Source organism: Podarcis raffonei, chromosome 5 (assembly GCF_027172205.1).
Source record: "Podarcis raffonei isolate rPodRaf1 chromosome 5, rPodRaf1.pri, whole genome shotgun sequence".
NCBI lineage: Eukaryota > Metazoa > Chordata > Lepidosauria > Squamata > Lacertidae > Podarcis > Podarcis raffonei.
The window spans coordinates 40,258,385-40,276,523 of NC_070606.1; the positions used below are offsets into that span (position 1 = coordinate 40,258,385).

General features: G+C 42.2%; 1 protein-coding gene across 1 annotated transcript in view; it reads right to left on the reverse strand.

The window, feature by feature from the left end:
• The window catches only part of KNDC1 (kinase non-catalytic C-lobe domain containing 1), a 76,358-nt gene extending 58,575 nt beyond the window's left edge, over positions 1-17,783 (reverse strand). Inside the window, exons 1-3 of the mRNA XM_053388797.1 lie at positions 17,375-17,783; positions 14,770-14,968; positions 10,452-10,510 (exon numbers count right to left, since the gene is read on the reverse strand). Coding sequence (XP_053244772.1) covers positions 10,452-10,510; positions 14,770-14,968; positions 17,375-17,461 — 345 coding nt within the window. The 5' untranslated portion in view covers positions 17,462-17,783. The remainder of the gene's footprint in view (positions 1-10,451; positions 10,511-14,769; positions 14,969-17,374) is intronic.
• Positions 17,784-18,139: the final 356 nt, after the last annotated feature.

Genomic DNA, 18,139 nt, shown 5'->3' on the forward strand with positions numbered 1-18,139 from the left:
TAGATTTGAAAAGATCCAGCAACACTTCAGTGACAACACTTGGAGTGCTTTTCCCAGCCACCTCATTTTAACATCTCTGTCCTCAAGGTATATATAGCACAGATGCCAGGAGTGTCTCAGAAATGATTTGTAGCTAGAAAGTGTTGATATTTACCTTCTTGCTTGGTTAATGTTTCTTTGACGTTAATATAAACTTTCGTGTATAGTGATATGCCTCTACAGAAAATTCATGAGGAACATGAATGCAAAAATCAGCAGAAACAAGGAAGGAGACAGGATGGGAAAGAAATCAGATGGAGAGACAGATCAGTCAAAGGAAAGCGAGTAATTAAGGTACGTAAGGAGTTCAGTGTGAATGTAAAACAAGACAGGGAGCTGCGGTTTCAAAGTTTTCGATGATGGCAATATTGATGATTACAGCCGCCCATTCCCTTGGTCTTAAAGCTTTTTGCACAATGATAGAAGTTTGGACCAGAGAATTTTCTGAGCAGAATTTAAACTGCATGGGCAGGTCTGACTGGTTAAAGCAAACTGCAATTTACACAGAATTATGTCTATCGTTTTAAAATGTCTATTTTATGACTGCTAAGATACACCTAAAAGATGGGGGTGGGGGAGGCTGGAAAATTTCAATACTGAATATTTTGCTGTTGACACACATTTCCAGTGAGAAGGGGCAGGATACGTGCCCTGCACTGCGTCTTGCCCTTCCTTCCCTATACCCAACAGACCAGAAAATAGTAGAATTTCTTTTACATATCTGCTTGCTTTGCCTAATTTATAGTTTGCAAACTTTACTTTTGCACCTGCCAGTACCTTGCCTGTTACTAGCTAACACAATGTTCAGTACACAGGCTTCATAAACTTAAGGCGTCTGCTGCATCGAACCATAGGCAAACTCGGCCCTCCAGATGTTTTGGGACTACACCTCCCATCACCCCTAGCTAACAGGACCAGGGGTCAGGGATGGTGGGAATTGTAGTCCCAAAACATCTGGAGGGCTGAGTTTGCCTATGCCTGATCTAGTCTGACACCTGGCTTCCTACAGTAGCTAACCAGATGCCCCTGAGAAACCCCAAAGCATGGTGTGGGCAACAGCTATCTCTCCTGTTGTTTGTCCCTAGCAAAGTGGTTCCAAACCTGGAGGGAACATATAGCCATCATGGCTAGTAGCCATTCAGAGCCATTCAATTGTGAATACATTTGGCTTGCCTGGACTTCCTGACCAGAACATCTTTAAGGTTTATGTGCTAAGGAAAGTGTTCTAATTTTAAGTGGCCCAGTATTAAATGCACCATGATGTGATTAAAAAAAGCATTAAAGCACATTTAGATTTGCATTTGTAATGACCTAGATATATCAGAAAAGCCTAAAACACTGAAGCAGCGATCAGTGGTTTATCCAGTTTGAGAAACTGTAGCCAAGCCTTCCAATTCTAGGTTAGCTGCATTACCTACAGAAAATATTTCACCACAACAGCACAACATTCAGTGGAAATTATTTATTTATGCCCCATCCTATCCTGTTGGTTCCAGCAGACATATAAAAATTCACTGAAGTAGAAAGCCCTTTGGGGCCATGATAATCTAAGTAATGGGCATTAGATGGGTTGAGGAAACTAAGTAGGTCAAAGTGAAAACAGAAAATATTTTCTTGTCCTTATCACTCTTCTCCCAAAATACAACTATCCCATGATGTACACTTCACCATCACTTGATCAATCAATGACTTAAAGCGATGTGCATGAACCAAGCCTCTGTGTTTTAAGTAACACTGGAGAACATCAAAGCTCTCTCTGGGTTATGAGAGCTGCGATGGCTCAATTCAAACATGCCAGTCACCACGTGGTGAGCATACATTCGTGAAACCACTCTCTGTGTGGGTTCTCTTGCATGTGCACACATAGCTCCTTTGCAATCATTCCTAACACTATAATTTATAAATCTCACTAACAGTTTGCCTCAATGCATATTAGACAGGAGGAAGTGTTTCCTGTTAGAGTTGCCATACACCCTGCATTGAAAACACGATCAATGAAAAGCAGGAACAAAACACAAAGATTAATTTTTTTATGACTTGCCTGCATGCCCGAACTAGGTTGTGTGCTGGTTGATCTTCCATGAAATACCTCCCTACTGTATCTTAAGCACTTTATTATTGCAGCAAGTTCTGTGGTGACTTTAGGATACAGATGAGCCACACCCTGCATCCTCTTTCCAGACAGTACTTTACTACCCAGAAGTTTTAGGTTATGCCTCCTTGGACAAAGGGGAATCTACTCAGCACTAGGGCCGATATGAGGTTTGAAGCTCCCCACTATTCAGTCCCCCCCAAATGAAGATAGGGGTGACAGCAGCTACTTCACATGGTACTTCTCCACTGAACATCAGACTGTGCATCACTGCATGTCCCCACTACTGCCTGAAGCCCACTCACCCCTTTAGCTTACTGGGCTAGGCAGAGTCTGAATTAGACAAAATGTCACCTAAAGGGCAAGTGATCCATACTTAGCAAACACAATATTAAAAAATAATAATGACCAAATCTATATACTCATATTTTTCATTGAACATCTAGGGGAGTAAGCAGAATTAGCCTTTTAATGTCACCGCAAAGCAAGCTCACCGACAAAGACCTTGCGGGGTGAGGTAAGGTTTTGTAGAGGCTTGAGCTGACTTTTAAAAATGAAAGCTAACGTCAGTGTTTAGCAGTAGACAACATGGCATGGTTTGTATTTATATTAAAGCCTCAAAAGGCAGCACAATTAAATTTGTCAGTTCTGCTGTTAACAATAGTAACGGGGCGTTTTCATAACTAGCTCCCTGTTGAGCCATTCAAATATATAGCAGATTTACAACACCAATTATTTTAACAACATTTCTAATGTATTTCAATTGTGCGAATGCAAGCGATGTTCGCGGCAATGACTACACAACAACTTCCTGCACAGGATCTCTATGTAAAATAATAGCACGGTGTTTGAAGTAGCTATGCCTATTATATATTCCTCTTCCATTACTGCTATTCACAGCCACTGAAGCGACTATTCATTTCAGTTAATACAAAACAAAGCAACACATACAGTATATTGGCTCAGATGCCATTATTTGATTATTCTGTTTAAGGAGACTAGAACAGGACTGCACATTAGTGGCGCTAGATCAATGTGCAGTAGTAGCAGAGGCAGCAGCTGTAGAATGAGTGTGCACAATGGCACCACCACTAGTCATATCAGCTCTCATTCCACTGTGATGGTGCCACAGCGATTAGAAAAAGATCTTGCCAGTGTAGGAGTGTCAGTGGCACTAATAAGTCAAGGTATGCTGCTGAAATTTTGGCACCACGTAAAACACTAGGCTAGTACACACCTATGTTTCCACATTCTCAGTCTACCACTGATGGCACAGCTACTTTAAATAATTGAGCCATTACTTAGGATCGAACCTTTTAATGAGGGTGAAAGAGGGTGAAAGAGGAGAGCGCAAAATATGGTCTGAAGCTCAACATCAAAAAAACGAAGATCATGGCCACTGGGCCCATCACCTCCTGGCAAATAGAAGGGGAAGAAATGGAGGCAGTGAGAGATTTTACCTTCTTGGGCTCCATGATCACTGCAGATGGTGACAGCAGCCATGAAATTAAAAGACACCTATTCCTTGGGAGAAAGGCGATGGCAAACCTAGACAGCATCTTAAAAAGCAGAGACATCACCTTGCCAACAAAGGTCCGTAAAGTGAAAGCCATGGTTTTCCCAGTAGTGATGTATGGAAGTGAGTGCTAGACCATAAAGAAGGCTGATCGCTGAAGAATTGATGCTTCTGAATTATGGTGCTGGAGGAGACTCTTGAGAGTCCCATGGACTGCAAGAAGATCAAACCTCTCCATTCTTAAGGAAATCAGCCCTGAGTGCTCACTGGAAGGACAGATCGTGAAGCTGAGGCTCCAATACTTTGGCCACCTCATGAGAAGAGAAGACTCCCTGGAAAAGACCCTGATGTTGGGAAAGATTGAGGGCACAAGGGGACGACAGAGGACGAGATGGTTGGACAGTGTTTTCGAAGCTACAAACATGAGTCTGACCAAACTGCGGGAGGCAGTGGAAGACAGGAGTGCCTGGCGTGCTCTGGTCCATGGGGTCACGAAGAGTCGGACACGACTAAACGACTAAACAACAACAACTTAGGATAACTTGGAACCCTAATTTAATGATGAATTCTTCAGTGCTTGGTGAGGCATTGGGCAGATGCAGGCATTACCCACATCTTTTGTACACAAAAGTTTCACTATTATTCTTCCCCACCCTTTTTTTACTACTCAGAATCTGTTTATGTCGATGCATGTATACGTTTCACCAATACCACACATTATTCTGTAATTCTGTAAAGCAGAAAATGAGCACACTGTTCCACATTACGTAAAGGGTTCTTAGTTTGGTGAGTATGTAAAGAAAGCCTGAATAACCAGAGACGCACCATATTCCTTTTTCTACATGTATGGAAACTGTATTAAAGTCCACCCGTTTCAATCAAGATGACAGACTCAACCTTTCAAAACTGCACCTATTTTAATGACTGATTTCAAAACTCTGGTTTCCTATTATTCCCAAGCAATACCAGTATAAGGCTTTTGTCTCCTTGATCAATACACCGTGGAGGGAAATATGAAATAGTAATGTTCCTCTCCGTATATAAGACAACCAAATTAGATGATACATTTAATGCATGAATGGCATCAATGGAAACTTCCTTTCCCTGGGACTAATAAGGTCAGTGGAGGTGGGAAACGGGGTGTGTGGGTGGGGAGGAGGTACTTAAATCCTTCTCCCCTAAACTATTATTTGGAGGTGGGAACTACAATTGTTTCCCTATCTGGGAGATAAGCTATCTGGTGGTAGTACTCCTACATTCAGCTGTTGCTGCTGAAACAGATATCTTCAGTAGGCAGGGGTGCTTTTTACAAAATGTTGGTATGACAGCGGCAAAAATATCATATCCACACAGTGGCTCACACATTGGTAACCTCAAGACTGAATTACTTACTGCAATGATTTCCATTTGGAGCTACTTGAGAGACAGCAGCCAGTGCAGAACATGGCAGCACACCTCCTGATAGGTACAGTTTATCATCAGCATAAAATATTTTTACTTAGTCTCTACTGGCTACTACTACTACTAATTGTATTATTTATACCCCGCCCATCCGGCCAGGTCTCCCCAGCCAATTTCTATTGGCTACTAATATGCAAATTTAAGGTATATAAAGCCGTAAACAACATGAACCTAGTTCATTTGCCCTATATAATCCTGCTCAACCACTACAAACAGCAGCAGTGACACTTTTGACAGTGCTTCACAATGATACTGGCTCCATGAGTACCAGGAGCTTTCAGTGTGGCAGTACTATTGTTCTGGAGCTCCTTCCCAATGAATACTATGCAAGCGCCCTCTGTATAACCTTCTGTATAAATCTCAGCAGGGATTTCAAAGGGACTTTTCACAAAGACCTGAGCTTAATCTGAGAATCATTACATAACAAAGGACACAGGTAATGAGTTCTCACATGTCATCCTGAGTCATATCGGCTAGGCATCCCGCTTAAGGGCTACAGCAAAGTTACAAGGCTGTCTCTACCTGACACATCTTATTTTGAATATAGTGATCTTGTCTTGACTGAAAGGGACAAGCTTGAGTCTCCTCACCTCAGTAAATGCACAAAGGGCACTTGGTTTAATCAAGACAGGATATGCTTGCCTGGCTGGGATCTATTCACTCTCAAGAGTAGGATTCATGGCCAGACTATAGGCATTGTTTGTGTTGGAATTGGCAAGGAGTTCTGGGGATCAATTGGGTGTGTGCAATCTCCTGGGATGTGGGTGGTGCTGTGGGTTAAACCACAGAGCCTAGGACTTGCTGCTCAGAAGGTTGGGGGTTCAAATCCCCGCAATGGGGTGAGTTTCCGTTGCTCAGTCCCTGCTCCTGCCAACCTAGCAGTTCAAAAGCATGCCAAAGTACAAGTAGATAAATAGGTCTACGGCAGGAAGGTAAACGGCATTTCCGTGTGCTGCTCTGCTTCGCCAGAAGCGGCTTAGTCATGCTGGCCACATGACCCGGAAGCTGTACGCTGGCTCCCTCGGCCAGTAAAGAGAGATGAGCGCCGCAACCCCAGAGTCGGTCACGACTGGACCTAACGGTCAGGGGCCCCTTTACCCTTTACCTTAATCTTCTGTCTGTGATAGTGTGGTGGCTTGCACCATAATGGCTCACTCTCTCTGTTTAGCAAATGATCCTTGCTCAGAATAAAGCAGGTAACCTAGTCCGAGGGTGGCCAACTCCCAAGAGACTGTGATCTACTCACAAAATTAAAAACTGGCAGTGATCTACCCCCTTTTGGGGGGTTCAGGAAAGCCCTGATTTTGGAGGGTTCACGCCTAACTTCAAGGGAGATAGGGGAATAGCCACTCACCAGCATATTGCTGGGAAAACAAACAGCCTTGCTGAGTAAACTCCGTCTTCCAATCTGCAGGTGGTGCAACAATGGAGAGCAGAGTGATGGGGCGGGGCCGGATTGTATTTTACCTATGCTAAGGAAAGGCAGCCAGCGATTGACCGCGATCTACCAAAACCTTCCAGGGATCTACCAGTGGATCGCGATCAATGTGTTGGACATCTCTCACCTAATCTAAGGCCATGGTTCTCAAAGGCTGTGCTGCACCACACTGATGTGGCAGGAGAGGATGGCAAGTGTGGTGGGAAGATTCAAGGACAATCAAATAAACACTTAAAATATTTCAGTGCAGTACAGTATAGTATCAAAATATTGTTTTTCATTTGCAGAATATGGATAGATATCTTCAAAATGAGAGCAAGAGCTTCAAGTGATGCTGAGGACAGTCACAGCTGTGATCCAGAATTGCTGTTCAAACAAAGTACTGGGCAATAGGCTTCTACAGTTCTCCATGACATATTGTTGTGAACAGGGATTGGTTTCAGGGCATGGACACAGTTACAGCTGAAAAAGAGCTACTCAGTGCAGAAAACTGGGTTCATTTACCTTCCTTAAACCTCAATAAACACATCATATCTATTTTAACTACAGTGGTGCCCCGCAAGACGAATGCCTCGCAAAACAAAAAACGCGCAAGACGAAAGGGTTTTTCGGTTTTTGCGTTGCTTCGCTAGACGATTTTCCCTATGGGCTTGCTTCGCAAGACGAAAACGTCTTGCGAGTTTGTTCGCTTTTTTCTTAAAGCCGCTTGAAGAGGCACAGTTGCGACGGACCGTGCTTCGCAAGACGAAAAACATAGCAAGACGAAAAGACTCGCAGAACGAATTAATTTCGTCTTGCGAGGCACCACTGTATGTATTTTGTTGCTGTAAACTAAAAAAAAAAACCAAACCTCAGAATTCACATAACTAGCCATGTTGGTTTTGTTTGATGTCCGTGCTGCAACCATCCCTAGTGTATAACCCAAAATTCTGACTTACTGTATTATGTAGCACGCGTTTTAGTGTTTTTCCTAGTGTAACAACCCTTAATTGTATCACCATAATAACATTATGAAGTAATCACAACTATACCACTTTACAGATTTGGAATGATACAGATTTGGAATGATACTAATTTGCCCAAGACTACTTGAAAAGGGAGAGCATAACATATGAACTTAACTTTGTATCAAGTTTATCAAGAGAATTTTAAAAAGAACTTCTCTGGTACTTTCCAATATTGGGAAAACCACTAGTAATGCGCTTCCCTCCATTTTGTTTTGTTTCATTTCATTTTTGCAGATGAAGCAACATATTGCACAATGTGCAACTTAAACTTCTTGAATTTTGGAACCTTTGATTCAGCAGCCCTATAAGGCAGGAGTGGGGACCACTCTTCTTCTGTGAAGTCTTCCCTGACATGAAAATGAAGCTTAAAAACAGCCTCCTACGCTCTAAAAGCCTAATTGCCTTTTGATGGGAGGCTCTTGAAATATTACTGTGAGAGAGAGGGGGATATATGGGTTTGTATTGTGGGTGCCCATGTAGGAATGAGTGTGTATGGGCACTGCTCATGGGCGTAGCCAGAGATTTTGTTAGGAGGGGCAGGCTTTTGTTGGAAGGGATAGACTTTTGTTAAGGGCGTCAGAACCTCATATTTGTATTGATTTGTATTGACTGGGGGGCAGCTGCCCCCCTTCCCCTTTGGCTACACCCATAGCACTGCTATTTTTCTAGAAAAAGAGATACCAGAACTCGCCTTATTCTCTTTGAATGACAATGGTGCCCATGTTCCAGAACTGAATTCTGGCTGAAAAAATCCCTATCAATGGGTACTATATATGAGAGAGAGAGAAGAATCCCACCCATTTTTTTTGCATTGGCTTGACATACTAGCAACATGGGACACCCAGAAGGTTAGACACTAGTTAATGCAGCTCTTCCCCACTCCTATTAAAAAGTCAAAAATCATGGTGAGACCATCACTCTTAGGTGGTCTACTGATTGAAAGAATACAATAGTTTTCTGTGTATAAGACTAGGTTTTTTTCTTTAAAAATGATGCGAAAAAGTGGGGGTCATCTTATCAACAGATAGTGCATAGGGTGGATGTTTGGTTGCTGCCACGGCTGTGAGCAGCTATCAGGCGTGTTATTGGTTGCTGCGTCAAGGGCTGGTGTTGACTGGCTATTGCTGCGGCAATTGGGTGGGCAATTGGTAGCTTCTGCTGCTGAGGGGACAGATGAGAGGTGGATTGAGCGGCACGTGTGGGTGAGCGATTTTTGACATTTCCCCCTAAAAAAAGCTCCACAACTCTGAGCCACCTCCCCCCATTTTCTTAAATTTGAGCCCCCCAAAATAGGGGGTGTCTTATACATGGGGGTGTCTTATACACAGGGGCGTCTTATACATGGAAAAGTATGGTATATCTTTCGAATGAATAGACTAACTGTACCTAAAAGAAAGAGGATATAAAACAGCAGCACTATCAGCCACAACTGGCCAGGTACCTAATGCTGAAACATATCCGATAAGTTCACTTTTATTACCAATAAAAGTGTAGTGATACATTTGATGTAGGTAACTGCCCTGTAGATTGAAAGATCTAAAAGCATAGTTTAAAAGAAACTTAATAATGTGAAATACTGCTTTGCATCCTGTTGATATATAATATTCCAATTGCCAGGACTCATTTACACATTATTTTTAAAATGGAGAAAAATTATGAGGATTTTAATTGAGTAGCTCTATACAATGGCTCTATAAAAAATAGATGCTCACATTCACACACTGCTAATTAGACTATTTGAATATAATTCATAATAGAAACAACAAAACATTGAATATTCTGAACAGGATGTTCAACAAAAATTCACACATTACAGTTAGTCTAAAGGGTGTCTGAGCAGGGAGGCTAATGAATCAATGGAAACAATTACGCCACTAATTCAGTTCAAGAATAAAGAACATTTATGAACTACTAGGCTACAGACATCAGTTGGCAAGTTCATTATACCAGAAGACTAAATTAACTATTCCATCATGAGTTATTTTTATAGAAAATACCAAGTACATTTTATAGTTTGCTATAAAATTCAGACACAAAATTAAAAGATGCCTTCTTCTTGGGATAAAAGCAATGACAAACCTAGACAGCATCTTAAAAAGCAGAGAGAACACCTTGCCGACAAAGGTCCATATAGTTAAAGCTATGGTTTTCCCAGGAGTGATGTATGGAAGTGAGTGCTAGACCATAAAGAAGGCTGATCGCTGAAGAATTGATGCTTCTGAATTATGGTGCTGGAGGAGACTCTTGAGAGTCCCATGGACTGCAAGAAGATCAAACCTCTCCATTCTTAAGGAAATCAGCCCTGAGTGCTCACTGGAAGGACAGATCCTGAAGCTGAGGCTCCAATACTTTGGCCACCTCATGAGAAGAGAAGACTCCCTGGAAAAGACCCTGATGTTGGGAAAGATTGAGGGCACAAGGAGAAGGGGACGACAGAGGACGAGATGGTTGGACAGTGTTCTCAAAGCTACAAACATGAGTTTGACCAAATTGTGGGAGGCAGTGGAAGACAGGAATGCCTGGTGTGCTCTGTTCCAACAACAACAACAACAACAAAATAAAATTCAGAATTAGTCCTTGAACAAATTAAGAAAAATCAGAGTTTAAAAGAACTGGTGCTTAGTACAAACCAATACTTTTATCTGCCAAACAGTGTTTTGTTTTGTTTTGTTTCAGTACATAATGAAGGACTAATTTCTGGGAAGTCATTGTTAGTACAACAACAAAAATCTGTACGTGATCCATATTAAAATATATGGGGGCCAAAATCAAGGGAGGGGGAACATATAGACATTCACTTTGGGGAATAATCAGCTCATATACAAAAATTCAAAATTTTATGAAACTCTTTGTGGTTATAGAAGGACAAGGTTGTTACATGGAAACTTCATTACTTACCTCAAATGTGTTACCAGTTTCATCAATCTCTGGTGGCACAAAGGTACCTTCTGGGTCATCTTTAAAAAGAAGCAGGGATTAAGAATTTAAAATAGAATACATTCAAGCAGAATGTTTCAAGAACAAAATTTTAAAAATCCTTCCAGTATCTATAGAGTAGAATCAACAGCTTTTGACTACTGAATTATATAAATGCAGCAATATGCATTGCCAAAAAAACCACACAAAACAGATACAATTATTTCCTAATATTTCCTCTTTAAAAATGGCATCGTAAAGGTGTTCTGTATAACTCACTGGTAATTCTATTTAAGGAATTACTAATATCCCAAACAAGAGTGATAAAGATATTCCTTATCATTGCATGTGCCTAATGGGAAAAAACAAACTGCAAACTATTTAATCCTTGTCATGTGTAGCTATCTTGGAGGTTAAAAGCCATCAATCCATTTCAAGGATGAAGAAGGCGGCTGACAGACTGATAGATTCTTACAGACTCCAGATCTTAAGATGCTGACTCTGGGCTCTTCTGGAAGATATTTCTAGCACATTCTGTCTTACAGGGTCAGAGAGACCTTGCATAAAGACAGACGCAGGATCTTCCAGTTAATTTATTAGTATCTCCATAGTGAATTATCTCCCCAGCAGGGAAGTGGCACACCTGAGGTACCACACTAGTTCATGGTCTGTTCCTAGTCTCCCACCAGCACAACCTCAGAAACAAAGTATGATCCAAAGTATACAATTACTCTGTTGGGTTTGTTTGATAACACAATACGAGCAAAGCAGTATCTACGCTTAAAATTGGAGCTCTATCAACCAGGGCAGGACTCATTTAGGAAAAAGAGTCTGAACAAAAGTATGGAGGCAATTTTCATGAATACTCTTAACTGCATAGGAAGATATTTCCCCCCACCCATTCATAATTTGGGGGGAATTATAATGAAAGAGGATTCAAGTGTTCACCTAGTGACATAGCCTTAGTCTCCACTTATGCCACATAAATCTTCAATTTCCAGTGATAATGATGATGATAATGACAACAGTGGACAGAAGGAACTAAGGCTGCAAGCAGGTTTGAAAAAGAACTTAACAGTCTCAGTTGCTAAGGGTAAATACACAGCAGGTGGGTAGGTGGCAATATCATGGGAGGGGTGTTTCCAGCTACCCCCCCCTTGCCCTTGGAAGCCTTATAAGCTGCTGTTGCAGGAGAGGGGCTGAGAGCAACATCATGGGAGGGGTGTTTTTAGGAGTGTGGTGAATCTGTGAAACTCCCTGGTTATTTTTACTATTGGATGTTACATGTTGCTTAAGTAATCTTTCCATATTTATAGTACTAGAATGTGGCTGTTTGGTAAATTACTACTTTTGCTGTTGTTTTGCTATGTTAATACGCTATTATTTTTGTTTTGCTATGTTCCGAAATTGTTACTGATACTGCTTTTCTACATTATCATGAAATTGTTTTTGTAGTGTTTGTTTGAAATGCATGTGCTTCTTTGTTGCAAGCTGCTTTGAGCATGATTTTTGTGTGTGGAAAAGCACCATACAAACAAAATGAATGAAATATTTCTAGGTGCAAAACTGATATGGGTGAATATTGCACCTAGGAACAGTAGCAAGTGCAACACTAGAGCACTTTGTTATCAGCAGGTTAAATTTAGGGTGAAATGGACAAATCAAGACAGAGACATCTCCTTTCAAACAAAAACATCCAAGGAGCAGTGCTTCAGGATTTCAGACTTGCTCAATTCATGCTTTAACACATCATTCAATTGAGGCTACTGAATCATTGGAGAGAGGACACCATCCGTGCAATGCTATCCACAAATTCTGTTCTCTTGTCATTTCAACAATTACATCAGAGTTAAATGCAATCTAGAAAGACATCATCAATGAACTTGAGAAGAGAACTGGAGATTTAGAAATTCTGACATGGTTGTTAAATAAATTAATCTTTTTTAAGAAAGAGAGAAAGCAGAGAACAAATAGGTAGTAACAAGCTTGCTGAAGATCTCAAAGGCTTCAGCACTGAGTAAATCAGTTCAATTTGTTTAGCTTCAGTTCCTACCAACAACTACCAAAAAGTCTAAGACAGTCGACCTTTCACATTACAAGAAATTTCAAAACAGAATTCTGGTTTTATGCAAACAAGGCCCCTTATAATGTAAAGGTGCTGGACAGCTGTTTCAATGACCATATTTAGGCATGTCTAAGTTCTGACAAATCAGAAATGGCAATCTGAAATCCTCTCCACGCTAAGCTTTTCATCAAATGCAAAGTCCAAGAAAGGGCAAAGAGGAAAAAGAAGACTGATGTCTTAGTTCAGGGTTTCCAGGATATTTATACAGCAGTCTTAGAATTAGTGAGGAAGTTGTACCTAGACAAATAAGAAAAACAAATGTGATAGGAGGTCTTGACTTTGTGGGGAAAAGCAAAAATGGGACAAGTCCATACTACATTTCTCACAATTGTCCCAGATGTGGAAACTCCAGATAAGACTAAACCAACAACCAACACCATCTCCCTGCACTATTTTATGCTATTTTACGCTGAGTAAGGATGCTACCTCTTCCTCCTACCCACCCATCTCAGAGATCCTCATATATAAAATGGCACATCAGAGGTTATATCTCTGTCCTATAGGAGTTGGGGACCTGTGGTCCTTCCAACATTGTTGGGATTCCAACTCCTATCAGCCTCAGTCAATATAGCCAATGGTTAGGGATAATGGAAGTTGGTTGCCAACAATATCAAGACAGCACAGGTTCCTCACCTGCAATCCTAACCATGTCTACTCAGAAGTAAGTCCCACTGAATTCATTAGGGCTTACTCCCAAGTAACCAGTGCCAGGATTGCAGCCTTGGTTGTCAGGAGTCCCAAAAACATTTAGAGAACACCTCTGATGACAGAATAGACATAGTTGCCCCCACTACATATTTACTTCAATGAGTTTTGAGATGCTGCTAGACAGATAATAAATCCATGCTGAAGCCATTAAATCTTGTATTGCAAGCGGCTAGACCCAATTTAAAGGTGCTTGAAAAAATAAAAGACATGAAAATAAAACCAATGAGCTAATGTAGTACAGCTTGACGGACAGTATGAAAAATTTACCAGTACATAAACAAAGTTATATGCCCCATTTATCTTGTGTCACATAACCTGAGAAAGCTACTTTCTTAGAAATTACTGTTACTTGCCCAAGGCAGGTAGTTAGTTTCAAGGCCGGCATAGTTACCCAGAATAAAAGGCAATATATCTTGCATCTGTGGTGGAGCCCTCAACTCTACTTCTGACTTGCCCATCTGCACAAGGCCTCAGAAGAGTAGAAGTTGGCTCTGATGTGCCTTCTCTTCCTCAGTTCCAAGCAGACAGGTTCCAGAGATCCATCCTTCCTACAGTTGCTTACAGGCAGCTCCCCACGTCACATTCATTTTTAACCCCATCTCTCCATTTTTGCAAAGAGTCCCTACCTCCAAAACAGAGTATACTCTCTGTTGCTGGCTGGATGAGCATTTCAGGACACAATTATATTAACAGAAGATTCCCAATTCCTCTCACATACTGGAGAACCATGTCTGTCCATCACCTCCACTTCCTCATAGGTTTCCTCTTGCCACATCGGAAGGATTAAATATTACCCAGCTTTGCATCCAGCCTTCTTGTTTACCTCCAGGCTTCTTCTTCACAATGTTTAGAAATACTGAGGCAAGGCAACATTGCTCTGATCATCTTAGCCAATAGTAGTTCAGCATACAGATTAATGGAATATGGGGATAGTTTGGAATTTAATTCTTAGCCATCATTATTTCCAACAAGTATGAGACCAATTCACTGGAGGGACAGTAAGTTGCATAAGGCTTAACCTATTGTTTGTTAAAAAAAAAATTTCCAATGCCAGCTACATCAGTTTTTACTAGGGCATCTCCTCCTCAGTTCCTCACATCCTCTCCTAGTTGTAAGACTCTCTTTAGATTTAAAGCACATTCAGACAAGTGTATGGCAGCAATCATCATGTAGATCCTTTGGAAGATATTGATTAGCCCAATGAATCGAATCTAAAAGCTTATTAAAATTTGAATTGGAAACCTTTGTTCAACACTGTAACAACTAAATGAACATACAGTATTAGTTGATATATCCTAATTTAGCTTTACGTGGGCTGACACTCATCCTTGCATTAAGAAATTGCAGTTTCCAATCTAATTAAAATCCATGTACAAGTCTGATGGAGAGAATATAATGTTTCACTACATCCTCTCAGCGTGAGTTTTTGCACTTTGCAACGAATTGCCTAGGAGCATAAATACTTACCACTGATCTGCTCCATGAAGCATACATTGCCATTGGTGTTAAAAGCCAAAGTGTCAGGAGTAATGCAAAGTGTCTGAAAGATTGCAGAATGGGCAATGCTCTTCAGAGACTGGCTACACTCCAAGCAAACAGCCCAGATATCTTCCTCCGTGAGACAGCTATCCCGCAGTGACAATACATCAGCAAGAGACACGTTCTCCTGCCAAGACATGAATTCATAAATTACTCCACATTTTTTGACATTACTTGTAGCCAATTGTGTCAAATATAATCTATAATACACAAACCCAACATGTTTCCAGCAAGTTTAAGGCTTTCTAGGACAAAAGATCTAGAAGACGCATGTCTCTTTCACACAGTGCACTTTTATGGTGACTTCCAGTTGCTCCATTCCTCTCCTGTTCTTCTTAATTCTCCCCCCTACTGTCTGTGGTGCTCTTTTTCTCTAGTTGAAGCTGTCTACAGATTCCAAAATGTATTTCATCTGGAACAGTTGCTAAGGTGATTGTCAATGACATAGCACAGGGCTTGTGGGGCACAGCTATGAATGAGAAGCACAGGAAAAATGAAATAATTCCATTTCCTTTCCTTCCCCCAAACAGCTTGTTACTAATGAAAAATGCATGGAATTAACATAAATCCAAGATGAGATATGTATTTATTTACTCATCTATGTTGCCAAAAGAAAATGAGACACATTTATAAAAAATGTTAAACCTTTCCTGTATGTCCAAAGGTCATGGTGGTGGGGGGGGGTTAATACTGCTACTATCACCCCACCTACTTTATGTTAATATCCGGTATTAACTTGATTGGTGCTCACAACTGTTACAGTATTTTACTTCTCAATGTAAGCAGTTCCAAAGTAGCTGTTTGTGACATTGCATGTACTTTGTCAACAAAAAATACTTCCTTATGAGCAAGCTAACAAACAGGTTTATCACTTGATTTCCATCCCCCAAAAATGAATGCATGTTTTTTCTAGGAAGTTGAAAATTTAAATAATTCTCACACTAACATTCATTTTTCAAAGTTGCCTTTTGACATTTCAGGGTAAATACTTAGGGCAGTATCCAAGGCCAATACAGTGGCACCTCGGGTTAAGTACTTAATTCGTTCCGGAGGTCTGTACTTAACCTGAAACTGTTCTTAACCTGAAGCACCACTTTAGCTAATGGGGCCTCCAGCTGCTGCCACGCCACTGGAGCACAATTTCTGTTCTCATCCTGAAGCAAAGTTCTTAACCTGAAGCACTATTTCTGGGTTAGCAAAGTCTGTAACCTGAAGTGTATGTAACCCAAGGTACCACCGTATATTAAGCTTACTCTTCTCTGCTCCCCAAAATGATTTAGCTCCATTAAAGCAAAATCTTTAACTAATGAGCAAACTACAAACCAAAGAATGCCTTGATCTGAATAAAAATCCACCTACTTTTGCACATGTCTAGAGTTTGATGAACAGATCTCCTTGCGCTAAAGGCCTTTCATGGAAAGTAATAATATTGGCTCTTTACTGAAGTATCTAAAATTCAGTTTCTCAAAGCACATGCCTTTGTATTAATATAGACTGGTGACATACACAGAAGGTAATTCAGCACACTTTAAAAAGTGAAATTAGGCTTAGAATCAGAGAGTTGGAAGGGACCCAGAGGATCATCTATTCCAACCCTACAATGGAGGAAAACAGAGCTGTCCCATACAGGAATCAAGCCTGCAACCTTGGCATGATCAGCACCATGCTCTAACCAGCTGAGCTATCTTCCATGACTTTGGAAAGACACCAGCGTTTCAAACTGACCCTAAACATGGGCACACTCCAGCAGTGTAAGACCCGCTGACTTCTGTGAGAATTAAGTTTCTGCTTATTTCTCCCTCTAAAATCAATGAGATCAAAGGGGCAGCTGACTTTATGGGATTCAGCCCCCTTTGCTTAGAGGTCACAAGTCATCCTCTACCTTTATGTAGCAGCCAGGGATTTCAACGAGGCTTTTTCAGAACAAGATCTGCTAGGACTGCAGCCCCTCTACCTACATAAAGGGATTAAACCCGCTTGATTCAATCTCTGTGTTTACTTATCAACCACTGACTTCAATGAGGCTTTAAAAAAAAACCAAGCATGTTAGGACTTCAGCCTCTCTTTACCTACTTTTAAAAACTTGTTTAATAGATCTCCTTTGCTGTACGAAAGCTTCACTTTTTTGGGCTTTTGTTTTCTAAAAGGCATGTGGGGTAGTTTTCACTGAAAAGTGGACTGGGCTCAGCCAGTCGCCTTTATAGAGCAATTTTGACCAGTTGCTGCTGCTGCTGCCTATTCCCCGAAAGGTTAATAGCGGCCAACGGTTGTCAGGCCATGGCAATGTGGTTCCTAGGTTACATTCCCACAACACGGGAGGGCAACAACCGCAGGTCAACCAGAGCCCATTATCCCCGGAGTGGCCTAGCAGGGGCGATTCCACCCTCCGCCCCGAGACAAGCGCCACACACAGAAAGCAGCCGAGCGGGGAGGGAAGCTGGAGCTGGAAGGCGCGCAGGGTGCAGGCGACCGTCCAGGGCAAGTTTGCGCGCGGCGCCCGGGCTGCTCTGTCCTCGCCTCGGGCCACGCTCACCTCGTCCTCCGACAGCGCAGGCAAAGGCTCGAAGTCGCAGCACGCCTCGTCCTCCGCCTGCTGCTGCTCCTCGGCAAAGTCGCCCATGGCTGCTTGCGCGCAGACGCCTCTCCGCCCGAGGAGAGGCCAGTCTAAAGGACCAGAGCTTCGTCGCTCCTGGCGCAGCGCGCCCCGAAGTCAAGTCCGGGCCGCGAGGCTTCCATGGAGAAGGGCTGCCCTGTGGCTCTGCTCGAACTTCCTTCTGTGCGCGTCTGTGTCGCACCCTTCCTGCCACCTTCTCAGCCACGCCGAGTTTGCAGCTCGGAGCCGCCGCCTCCCCGCCCTGTCCGACGAGAGAGCCGGCGGAGGAGACGAGCGCCCAGGGCAACAGACGCTGCTTCGCGCCTCGCCTTCGCCCACCAGGCGACGCCCCGCCTCTCTCCGGCCCGAGAGAAACACACACCCGCCCGCCCTCCCTTGGGATCGATTTGGAACGAAAGGAGGAAACGAAGAACTGGACCGGGAAGGGAGTGTTTTGTTTTTAAAGGAGAGGGAACGCCACGTGGAAGGCAGCCCACTTTCTAAAGCTCAGAAGGCGCTACAATCCTAGATACATGCGCTAGAGACGAAGGCTGCAATCCTGCTATTTGAGGCAACCTAGGTTGGAGTCCAAAATCTGTACCATACTAGGGATTAAGGTCCTATACGATCACCCTGTTATCTGAGGCAGTTTGGGCTCCAATCCTAAATATACGTACTAGGAAGTGAAGCTGCAATCCTATACCT